The 11644-nt window shown below is 36.6% G+C and overlaps 1 protein-coding gene across 1 annotated transcript in view; it reads right to left on the bottom strand.

The window, feature by feature from the left end:
- PIK3C2G (phosphatidylinositol-4-phosphate 3-kinase catalytic subunit type 2 gamma) overlaps nucleotides 1-11644 on the bottom strand; it is a 310994-nt gene that overhangs the window by 223802 nt on the left and 75548 nt on the right. The window contains exon 11 of the mRNA XM_019623621.1: nucleotides 5930-6159. Within this exon, the coding sequence (XP_019479166.1) occupies nucleotides 5930-6159 (230 nt within the window). The remainder of the gene's footprint in view (nucleotides 1-5929; nucleotides 6160-11644) is intronic.

Below are 11644 nucleotides of genomic sequence, written 5' to 3' on the forward strand. Positions count from 1 at the left end.
AAAAATTATAGTAAAACACAATCATATCCTACATTAAAAAATATTTGAAATTTAATATTTTTGAGGTCATTTAAGTTCATATTCATTAGTATGGTGGTTTTGCTTATATATTTACTGGCTTGCTTATTTGTGTTTATTTTTGTTGGAGACCAGGATTACTTTAGTAGTTTAGGATTTGCTGCTAAAACTTCATTATTATGAAAACTATATACAGTAAGTCCCCGACTTACGAATGAGTTCCATTCGGGGAGAACGTTCATAAATAAGCTGGATTTGTTCATGAGTCCGACAAAGTGAGTCTTATACACCTTTGACACAAATATACAATATAAAGCCAAAGGTTGGACAATTCATGTTATAAGAACTATTGACATCTACCATCTTTTCACCTTGGTCCAATCTCCCAATTATTTTCATCTTTGTTTCCATAGTTATTGCTTTGCGCTTTCTAGCAATCCCTTCCACATCACCACTGATTTCCTCTTGCTTCTGGACATCCTGGGCTCTGATTGAGCACTGTACTTCTGTACACTATCGCACTGTACAGCAAGCATACAGCAGCACAACTGTGACAATGTCCGACAGACAAGTGAGCTACTTCCGCGATTTGTTCGCATCTACGAATGTTCGTAATGTGAGGTTTGCTTGTGTCTGTGAACGTTCACAACTCGAATGTTCATTAAGTCGGGGATTTAACTGTAAGGTGATTCTAGATTCACCAAAAATAAGATTTCAGTCCAAAAGCAAATTCAGTTTTTTAATAATGTCTATTTTAAATGACACTATTTTTTTTTAAATTTTGCTTTGACAAGTTTGCTTTTAAATAAATCCAATTAATGAAAAGCCTGATTTCTCAAATAAAGAAACTAGGGAATAATTGTTTTCCTATAACAAGAAGCTTGCTACAGTATTCCTTTAGACAGAGAACACTTTTATCATGTTTAAAATGTAATTAACTTTACATACAACTTTTTACTTAAAAGCATCATTCATATGAACTTTTTAGAAGCATTTCTCTTGGGTAAAATATTTCATCTAAGCATAGTTTCAACTGCTCGGCTTAACACCTACACATAAGATCTTTACCCCATCCATGTGGGTGAGACTATTGGAGATGTTAGCTTGACTTAACTGGAATTCAATTTATTCAGAAATGAAAACTTGTATTTTAAAATCACCATGACATCCACCTACAGAACAATGTGTAAGGCCATATTTTTCACTTTGTGGTTCATTTATTGTATGAGCATTTAATTGGAATATATTATGTGAACTTCTGGAATATAATTTTGAAGGATGGAAAATTGTTTCCAGTGCTGAGTGGGAGCATGAACTAGAGTCGAGAGTACTGCAAACTGCATTTGCAATATAAGTCTTCATCTTGCCAAAACTTATGTTTAATAAATACCTAATCATTGCCGTGTGTGGCAGGAAATAGTCTCTTGCAAGTTGCCCAAAAAATGCAGCCGCAAGAAAGAAAAGCTTCTCAAATTTGAGTTGGTTGGCAGAAGACTCATATTTCTCAGTATTTCTTTAATCTTGGTTCGTGGTGGGTGGATAGACTGAACGACTTTGCCTTTGTTAACCGCAGTTGGTTACTGCACAAGTTCTGTAAAATATACTTATTGTTTGTGCCAACATTCTTATGTAGGTGGGCTCATAGTTAAGATAGAATGGAAAAAAAGATGAACAAAAAGTCTGAATGAAGGTGATGTAGAATAAGCAAACTTTAAAGTGTGCTCAGAGTAAGTAGAATCTGTTTATTAGGGGATATTGAACTGTTGATTTTGGCCATTGACATATATGAAAGAAACCTGATCATTATCAACTCTTTTCTTCATTTCTATGCATGAATAATCACATACAACTGAGTGCTCATAAGTATGTAAGAAATGTGAAATGTGAATGTGAACTTTCCTTGAGAATGAAAATTGTTCATAGCTTTCCTAGGAAATACTCAATTTCTCCTTGAAGGATTCTTTTGGCTTTAGACATATTGAAAAGTTTGATATTTCAGAGAATATTGTCATTTGTGTGTTTTTAGAGAATTTCAGGAAATGAATGTTTTAAAGATAAAACCTTTTATATCTAGTAATACTTTAACATCATTTGAAGTGCTTCATCCTAAAATTAGATTTTCCTCATTCTTTGACCAGTTATTTGTTTCTGCTGATTCACTGAGAACTGGACATAAAAATGGATGAACAACCAAGTGGTCCTAACAGATGGAAAGATGTGTTCACATTCATACATCTGGTCTTCTCTACTGGCAAAGGCTCATATTTGTCATGAGGCTGGCTGTAATCAATGGCCCTAGGATAACGGGGGTGGTCTAAGTGGTGCTCAGGTGAATTAACACCATCTTGGGCACTTGGGGGAGATTCTGGAAAACTACCACCAGCACCATCCCCACTACCTCCATAACAATGATGACTCTCACTCAGGACACTATCATCTGGATTATTATTATTAGCATTATTTTACATGAATTTATTCACATAATTTCTAATACTTAGGTAACATAATATTTCATAGCAAATTATTAACATTATTTTTAACACTGACAAGCACCCTGCAAATTCTGTTTTATTTTTCTGTTTTAGAGATGAGGAAAACTGAAACTCAGAGAAATGAATTAAATTTTCAAAGATTATCCTGCTAGAAAGTGGCACATCTGGAATTCAAGTCATGTTTGCATGACTCTGAGCTCTTTTAGTTTATCATCCACTCTAGGTGCTTGTAATGTCTCCAGAATGTGACAGTCTAAGAGAAACTAATTGCTTATTGAAAGTTAATTTTCACAACCTTGTTATCCTGACTTAATTTCAGCTATTGGGAGGTTCTTCTTAGCATTATATAATAACCAAGTTTTTGAGTTTATCAAAATGCTTATTTTCAAAACATATTGGTGGTAGGCTTTTCAAAACTATAGTATAATTTTCCCACTCTCTCACAGAATAGAACAATATNCTCCCTTCAGGCAACCATCAAAATGTTTTCTGTATCTAGGAGTTTGCTTTTGTTTATTTTGTTCTTTAGATTCTACATATAAGTGAAATCACATTGCATCTGTCTTTCTCTGTCTGACCCTCCATTCAGTACAGTACCCTCCAGGTCCACCCATGCTGGTGCAGATGGCAAGAACCGATTCCTTCCCATGGCGGAGCAATATTCCATTGTATATATGTACCACCTCCTCTTTATCCGTTCTTCCATTGATGGACACCCAGGCTGCCTCCACATCTTGGCCATTGAAAACAATGCTGCAATGAACATATGGATGCACACATCCCCTCCAAGTAGTGTTTTGGATTTCTTCAGATAAATACCCAGAAGTGGGATTACTGGGTCCTTCTTTTTTCTCTTATTATAACCTGTGTTTTAAAGCCTATTTTGTCTGGTATAAATATTGCTACCACAGCTTTTGCTGTTGTTGTTGTTCTTGTTGTTTTTGTTTCCATTTTCACGAAATATCTTTTTCCATCCCTTTACTTTCCACCTGTTTGTGTCTTTCAACCTGAAGTGAGTCTTTTGTAGGCAGCATAAGTAAGGGTTTTGTTTTCGTATGCATTTAGCCCTCTCCTATGTCTTTTGAGTGGAACATTTCATCTATTTACATTGAAAGTAATTGTTGATAGATATGTAGCTAGTGCCATTTTATTATTAATAATTTTGATTTTTTTTTTCCATCTTAAAGAAGTCCCTCTAACATTCCTTGTAATACTGGTTTGGTGGTGATGAACTCTGTTAGCTTTTTCTTGTCTAGGAGGTTCTTTATCTGTCCTTCAATTTTAAATGATAACCTTGCTGGGTAGAGCTCCCTTGGATGTAGATCCTTGCTTTTCATCATGTTGAATATATTTTACCAATTCCTTGTGGCCTGCAAAGCTTCTGTTGAGAAATCAGCTGACAATCTTATGGAAGCTCCCTTACAAGTTACTAGTTGCCTTTTTCTTGCTGCTTTCAGGATTCTCTCTTTGCCTTTCACCTTTGCCATTTTAATTATAATGTGTATTGGTGTGGACCTGTTTGGGTTCATCTTGTTTGGAACTCTGTGCTTCCTGGACTTGTATGTATACTTCTTTGCCAGGTTAGGAAAGTTTTCAGTCATCTCTTCAAATAGGTTCTCAATCCCTTGCTTTCTTATTCACCATCTGGTAGCCCTACAATGTAAATATTGTATGCTTGATGTTGTCCTGGAGATCACTTAAACTATCCTCATTTTTTAAACATTCTTTTTTCTTTTTACTGTTCTGATTGGGTGTTTTCTGCTACCTTGTCTTCCAAATTGCTGCTTCAATCCTCTTTTTCATCTAGTCTTCTGTGATTCCTTCTAGTGCAGTCTTCATTTCAGTTATTGTATTCTTCACTTCTGACTGGTTCTTTTTTATGGTTTCTGTGTCCTTTTTTATGCTTGCTGTCTCTTTGTTGAAGGTCTCACTAAGTTCCTCGATCATCCTTATAATCATTGTTTTGAACTCTGTCTCTAGCAGATTGCTTACCTCCATTTCATTTAGCAATTTTTCACGAGTTTTCCCCTGTTTTTCATTTGGGGCACATTTTTTTTTTTACTCATTTTGGCAGTGCAAACAAGAATGGCCCTGACCACACCCTGCGCATTAAATGCTATGATATCTTTTATGTATATTAGGAAAACTGAGGATAAAANAGACAAGTTTATAGCAGTAAATGCCTACATTAAAGAAGAATGATCACAAATAACATAACTTTATACTCAAGGAACCAGAAAAGGAAGAACAAACTAAGCCAGAAGCTAATAAATGGATGGAAATAATATAGATTAGAACAGAAGTAAATGAAACAGAATAGAAAAATAATAGAAAAATATGAACAAAACTGTTACAACAAGCTCTGCAACAGCATATAGCTTTGTCTTGTAGTTTTTTCATGTGAATTAAAATTAAATATATTAGCGATTAAGAATTATAAGAGAGCATTCATTAGGGTAGCAATTTATTATATTATACATCAGCCCTTTAAAATTCTTTATAAAATTAAGAAAAACCAAAAGGAAATCATTGCATGGGTGCTAAAGAAACGTGTATAGAGAGATAATATAGGTAGATAGGGTTTGTTTGGTTTTTTTTACATAAAAAGGTAAAAAATTGACTCTAAAGATATATACACAGTTCAGTTATTTGCAAAAATAGAGGCCAAAGTAACAATTATTTCTATTTTTACTAAAATAGTTTCTTTTAGCTTTTCTTTGAGATGCTAAATGCAGTGGGTACAATGAATCCATTAATAAATTACTGTATTCTTATCGACTTTAATTAATTTCATCTGTATTATTTTATAGATTTAGTCCATAAGGGATTTTAAGAATTATTATAATATTACTCTGTTATTCAAGAAAATAATACATAATAGAGTCAAACTAAATTCTGGTGATATTCCATGCATAATTGTGGTTACTTTTTATTGTAACTCAAATAACTCTTGGCTAATACTCACTTTATCAAGGTATTTATCTCACAAAACATTTACCACTTATAACTTGATGAGGATCAGAGTGATTTGTTTTTCTATTTTTAATTACTCTCCATCTTCCTATATGTGTGTGTGCCAACTCTCTGTGTGTTCTGTTAATTGGCATTAGCCATTTAGATTCAAATATAAAAAAGAAATTTTTATGATAATCACTAAGTAGGATGAGCATTTTCTGTTTCCATAATGATATATTGAGAATATGCAGTTATTATTAATATGGAGAATGGAGAAGACTTGAGGGAAAAGGAATATGCATTAGGAATAAAATGTTTTAAAATGATTTTAAGAATAAGATTTATGCTGATTGAATTTCAAAATTTTATGAAATATTTGCTCCTACAAATAACAAGATAAATTATATTCTAATTAGAAGCTATGTAAATAGTAATGGTTTTGTGAAATACTCAGCACCACTCACCTGTGCACCCAGGTAGCTGGAATGTTGTGAGCTGCATACACTGTGAAGCTAAGGTGGGAATGGAGCCCAGGATTTACAAAGGGAACACTATCTGATGCATTTAGAGGCTGGAAATCTGCATAAAAGCTGCTGCAGTAGACATCAATTAGCTGGTAGATGGATGTGGATAGTTCCGTTGTCACTTTCTCTATTAAGCCTGGTGGGGTGGAGAATGATAGAAATTGGGTCATCTGTGAAGGGCCATATTTATCATTAGCTGTCTATTTTGGCTTTGAAATTTTTTATAATAAAATTTAATTAAAATGACCCTCCACCAACTAAAGCCAATTAGCCATCTGTGCATATATATGCAGCCTGTGTTAGCTGCTAGAAGTGTAATCAATAAGCTTTTATATCTTCAGTTGCAGAAATTTTGGAAGCATAGCCTTTAATCACGAATAAGAGTTTTGGATTATTAATTTGGCATTCTGATCAACTATACCGTATTTGCCGGCGTATAAGACGATTTTTTGGCCCTGAAAAATATGCCTCCAAGTGGGGGGTCGTCTTATACACCAGGTACACTTCAGATNTAACTTGTTGATTAACTGAAAGTGAGGACCAACAGAAAGGTTGATTCAATTGATTCCAAAACTTCATACTTGGAAAACCAGGAAGATAGGGTGCCATTAATTATGGCAGGAAAAAAAGCCAAAATGGGGAGATTTTGGTATTTTATGGATATAGTTTTGGATACACAGAGCTTGAGCTTACAAGAGGACAGCCAAGTAGACACAACCTTCAGATATGTGGAAATGCAGTGGGTTCTAGCTCTAGCAACTGTTGTACTGAGAAAACACACAAACACACACGCGCGCACACACACACACACACACACACACACACACACACACACCACACACACCCCACACACAATCATATAAACACTATATGAACTACAAAAAAACAAATGTAAATGTATAGCTTAGCCCAAAATAAAGATAGGATGAATCTCTGGGCGACAAAAATTTAACACACTGAGGACCGGTGACGCAGATTTGCGTCTATATATTTACATGCCCTGTCCTCAATGAGGGAACTTAAGGCCAGAGCAGTAGTTTCAACATTAATGTTGCAATGGTCTGAGGGAACTATCAGACTAAATTTAGGCCTTCAGGCTTAGAGATTGGTTTTACTTCTAATATGGGGCAAAAGCTGAAATTTTAGATCTAAAGTAGTTGCCATAGGTAGGGGAAGAGGCAGAGCTGGAGCTGAGGTCTCTGAATAAACCCCTGACACTGTATAGATTGTCACCTGCAAAAGGTGGGAGAAGAAAAACAATGCCTACTGACCACGGAAACTTTTGAGAAAGCCTTTCCTTACCCAGGGGGCTTTGAGCAAGGAAAACTATTACCTGAGAAATTGTTATGTGTAGCTGTGGAGTATTAATATATTTACCCCAAAATATACACATGCGCATGCATACACATGCACACACACACACACACACACACACACACACACTGATAAGGGTAATAATCAATCTAAAATGTACAAATCCCATGATGAGTGATCCATCATATGAGAGATTCTACAGACACAAAACATTAGTGCCTGATTTCAAGAGATATGAAAGCTTGATTTGGGTATTATTTTCATAGAGGTGATGCCTGGCTGAGAATTTGGATATGCCTGTCCAGAGAGAGAATATAGAGGAAAGAAAAATTGAAAGATGGGTATATAACATTTCAGAGTGTCTAATATTTAGATGATGGCGGAAGAAGTTTAAGTCACAGGTAGAGAAGACAAAGAGTGCTGAGACAAGCCATAGGACTACAGCTTAATGGAAAAAAAGGTAAAGATAGTTGATGGAAACTTTAGCTTGGAAAAAAAAAAGAAGAAAAAGGAAATCAGATAATCATATTCAAGTATTTGATGGCTGTTCAAGTGAAAAGGATATTAGATTTATTGCAAATAGCTCTGGAATGATAAATTAGAACAAATGGTTGTAAATTTAGAGACATTCATCTTGACTCAATATTAGAAAAACAACTTTGCAAACATTATTTGTTTAAAAATTGAGTAGGCTACCCTGTCAGTAGAGAGTTCCTCCACTTTATAGGTATGCAAGCAATCAGTAATGTTTAGAGGACATTTTTGCATTATATAGGAATTTGGACTAGACTACCTCTAAATTCTTTCTAACCCTGTAACTCTGAGTTAATGAAAACTGGTAATTGTGCTGTAATGTTAGCTTGTGTGCTTTATTTCCAAGCCTATCTTAGGAAGTATTTGCTATATCATAGACTCTGAAGGAGTAACATTCTAGTACTTTAGATCTGAAACTTACCTTAAAAGTATTTTGAACATTGGAGAAGATCGGTGACAAACGTTTCTCCTCTGCATCTTTCTGGAGAAAAAAACAAAACAGCATAAGGTTTCCTCCCCTTTTTATTTAGCTAATATTTAATATTTAATAATTAAATATTATTTATATTAAAATTTTTTTTAGTAAATAATATTTAATATTAAAGTAATATTAATCAGCCATGTAACAGCTTACTATTTTTCAGGTTTTAAATAAACCTTTGTGAATTTCTATTTATATGAACATACTAAAAATTATCAAATTCAATTAATGAGTTTGGAGACAAATTGAGAATTTTGAATTATTTCCTTTGCATGTTCAGTAGCTAGTTTTGTTATTAATTGCTTGTTTCTTAAAGATTAAAAATAGCCTTTGGAATTCCATTTCCGCTTAAGATACTTTGGTCCCACTGTAACAATGAGAAAAGGCAAATAATATGAAGTCATTATGTTTCCTGACCCCTTTAGAGATTGGAGGTCTAATCTTGGTTACTAAGGTAACCAAGTAGACTGAGTTCCAAAGAGTGATAAACTGCTTCAAGAAGAGATGGGGCACACAAAGTCTGACCTTTGGCAGAGCACAGGGGAAAGAGGGGGCCACTATACAAGAGGGTAGGAATAAATCAGCTAGAATTTTAACGAACTCTTAAAAGCCAGGTGTGAGCCAACATGTCAACTTGGAATATTTGGGAGTTCAAGACACAATCAGAGAGTTTACAATCATTGGCAGGCTCTTTTCTGTGGACACCTACTAGTTGTTCAAGGGAAATGCTGAGGGCAGTGCAGGAAAATGAAGGTCCACTCCATGGTGCTGGCATGCAGGAGGTGAGCAACTGTGTCTGTGGGATAGGCGTGAAGCCCTGCCTGCTTCTGTGGTGCCTTCTCCCATAAGAAGTAAATGCCAGAAGCTGCTGGTGGATTGTACTAGGAAATGATACTAGGAGGGGCAGAACACCCTCTGTCACCCTTACCCCAGGCAAAAAACTTGCTTTGGGGGGAGGGGAAGTTATGATAGCAAAACAGTCTGCCTCTGGGGGAGAGGTACACATAGCTGAAGATCCTTTGTTGATGAAGCAAAGGAGAAACAAGAACCTTTTGCTCCTGGGGAAGGGGCAGGAAACCCTGCCTTGAGTCTGGGATTCTACATGGACATCAATCAAAGGTCAGGTACCACTGAGAGAGGAGGCAGAAAACGCTCCTGTACAAGACGAACTGTAGATAAAAGGCACGTACGGAGGGGCAGGAATTCTCATCAAGTTCCAGTCTTCAGGCTTACGGACACATTCTACCTAAGGCTGAGGTTGATCCTTACAACACAGAGCTCCCTTTACCCTACTACACCCATTCCGTGATATACGCTTTCAGCAAAGTAGAAATACAAGGAAACTTCTTCAGCCTAGCAAAGGGCAACTAACTTCATACCGTATCTACTTAACCCCAAAATAACTTCCCGCTCAATGGTGAAAGGCTATAACTTTCTCCCTAAGGTTAACTGCAAGGCAAGAATTCTGTTCTTATCATCTCTAGTAAAATTCTATTGGAAATCAAGGCAAAAGAAATCCATACTGATAGAAAGTAAATCTTTGGTTGCATGATGTCTAGGATGGGAAGGATTTACTTTAAAGAAGCACTTGGGCACTTTTTGGTGTAATGGAAATATTTTATATCTTGACTTCTGTGGTGGTTATATATATATATATATATATATATATATATATATATATNTGGTGGAAATCCCGCACAGCCTCCGCCTTCCACCTTCCGGTGAGACCTGGCTGGTGGACCTCGACAGGGTGCCTTTGCTCAGCAGGTTGTGCTGACTTCGCAGCCATCTGGGAGGCGTTTATTAAACTTAAATCCCACATTTGCAAGATGGAGACCTAGCAGGCTCAGAGTGCAGTCCTTTTCCAGGGAAGTGTCCTTGTGGTACTGAGACTGCAAGATGAGGAAGACAGGCTGCGTGGCCTTGGCTTTGCAGCGACCCAGCCTGGACACCACTTCCCCCGACTCCAGGCTCCTCTGCCGCAGGATGACCATGGACAGTGGCTGTCGCCTATCCCGGATGGGATGCTGGGCCCGGGGTGCGCCCCCCACCATGCTGGCGGTTCAGTGTGTGAGGCTCCACGGCCCCATGCTTGGGGCTTCCCACCACCACTATGGACCACAGCCGAGAAGAGCACAGCAACCCACGACCGAGCTCCGGGGCAGCCAAGGAGAGGCTGAGAGAACAAGTTAGAACGACATTAGAAATTATGTTCTTAAAGTCTGTTGTGATTTGATTGCAGCATGTGCCGAGTGAAGTCACACTGCACTGTTGTTTATTCAAACACATGCACTTCCACAGGAGTTGTTTCTGAAATGGCTTTTTGGTTTCTAGTTTTGAAAAGAAAATAGTAGAAAGAGCGAGCTTTTTCCTGGAGTAGTCTGCAGTGTTCCAGTGCTCAGGCATTTGGAACCACAGGGGAGAGGCCAGCTTCATTCAGCATGGGCTTCTTCCCACATCCTGCCCCTTGGCAGCTCTGTCCATAACTAAACGTTTTTGTTGTTCAACACATGCTGTTATTCACTTAGTTATTCATACTTTTGTACAAAATTTATTGTATGGACAAATTTTACTTTCTTGCTGTACTTCTAAAATTGTGCCCTTTGTTGAAACAGCCTGAGGGGACAAGCACAGTAAATAGAGCTCTAATTAAAATTCTCTTGAGAAATGAGTAGTAGCAATTAGTGAGACAGAAGAGTAAAGGAACACAAAAATAGTCCTAAAAGAGGCACCATCACACCCTGGAGGCCAACCAACAGGGATTCTCTTGAGCAACAGGCAGCAGAGAATTATAAATTTATAGAATCATCTTGTTTCTTGGTCCCCAAATTATACTGTTTGTACTCTGAAGCAAGAAGCACAAACTTCTTGTTAATAATACCCATTTTTGTGTAAATAAACACACTTCTCAAGTGAATCATGAGGTTGAGTCAGAGATATTAATGCAAGCCCCAGTGTATATATTTTGAGGAATCGTAATTATTTGGTTAATTACTCAAACTCTTTACTTTTTGGGCAGAACTACAGTTCTGGGTTGTAACCTGCTTCTTCCAGGTATTATAGAGAGGTGTGCATATGTATTATGCTTAACTTCCAGCATTCCCAATGAACAGTACATTTCAAACATCATCAGAAATGTATTAAGGACTCAAGATACTGGGCTTGGTGGTTAAATATGGAGAAATGATGTTTATTACACCCAATTTTCTTGGGAAACCATTATAGTATCATAAAATAAAGAAACAATGACAATATTTATGTAATTACAATGTATTAATTAGAATCTATGATGATTTAGCATAGACTATGTCTCTGGGAATGTTCAT

Source organism: Hipposideros armiger, unplaced genomic scaffold, assembly GCF_001890085.2.
Source record: "Hipposideros armiger isolate ML-2016 unplaced genomic scaffold, ASM189008v1 scaffold_554, whole genome shotgun sequence".
Lineage (NCBI taxonomy): Eukaryota > Metazoa > Chordata > Mammalia > Chiroptera > Hipposideridae > Hipposideros > Hipposideros armiger.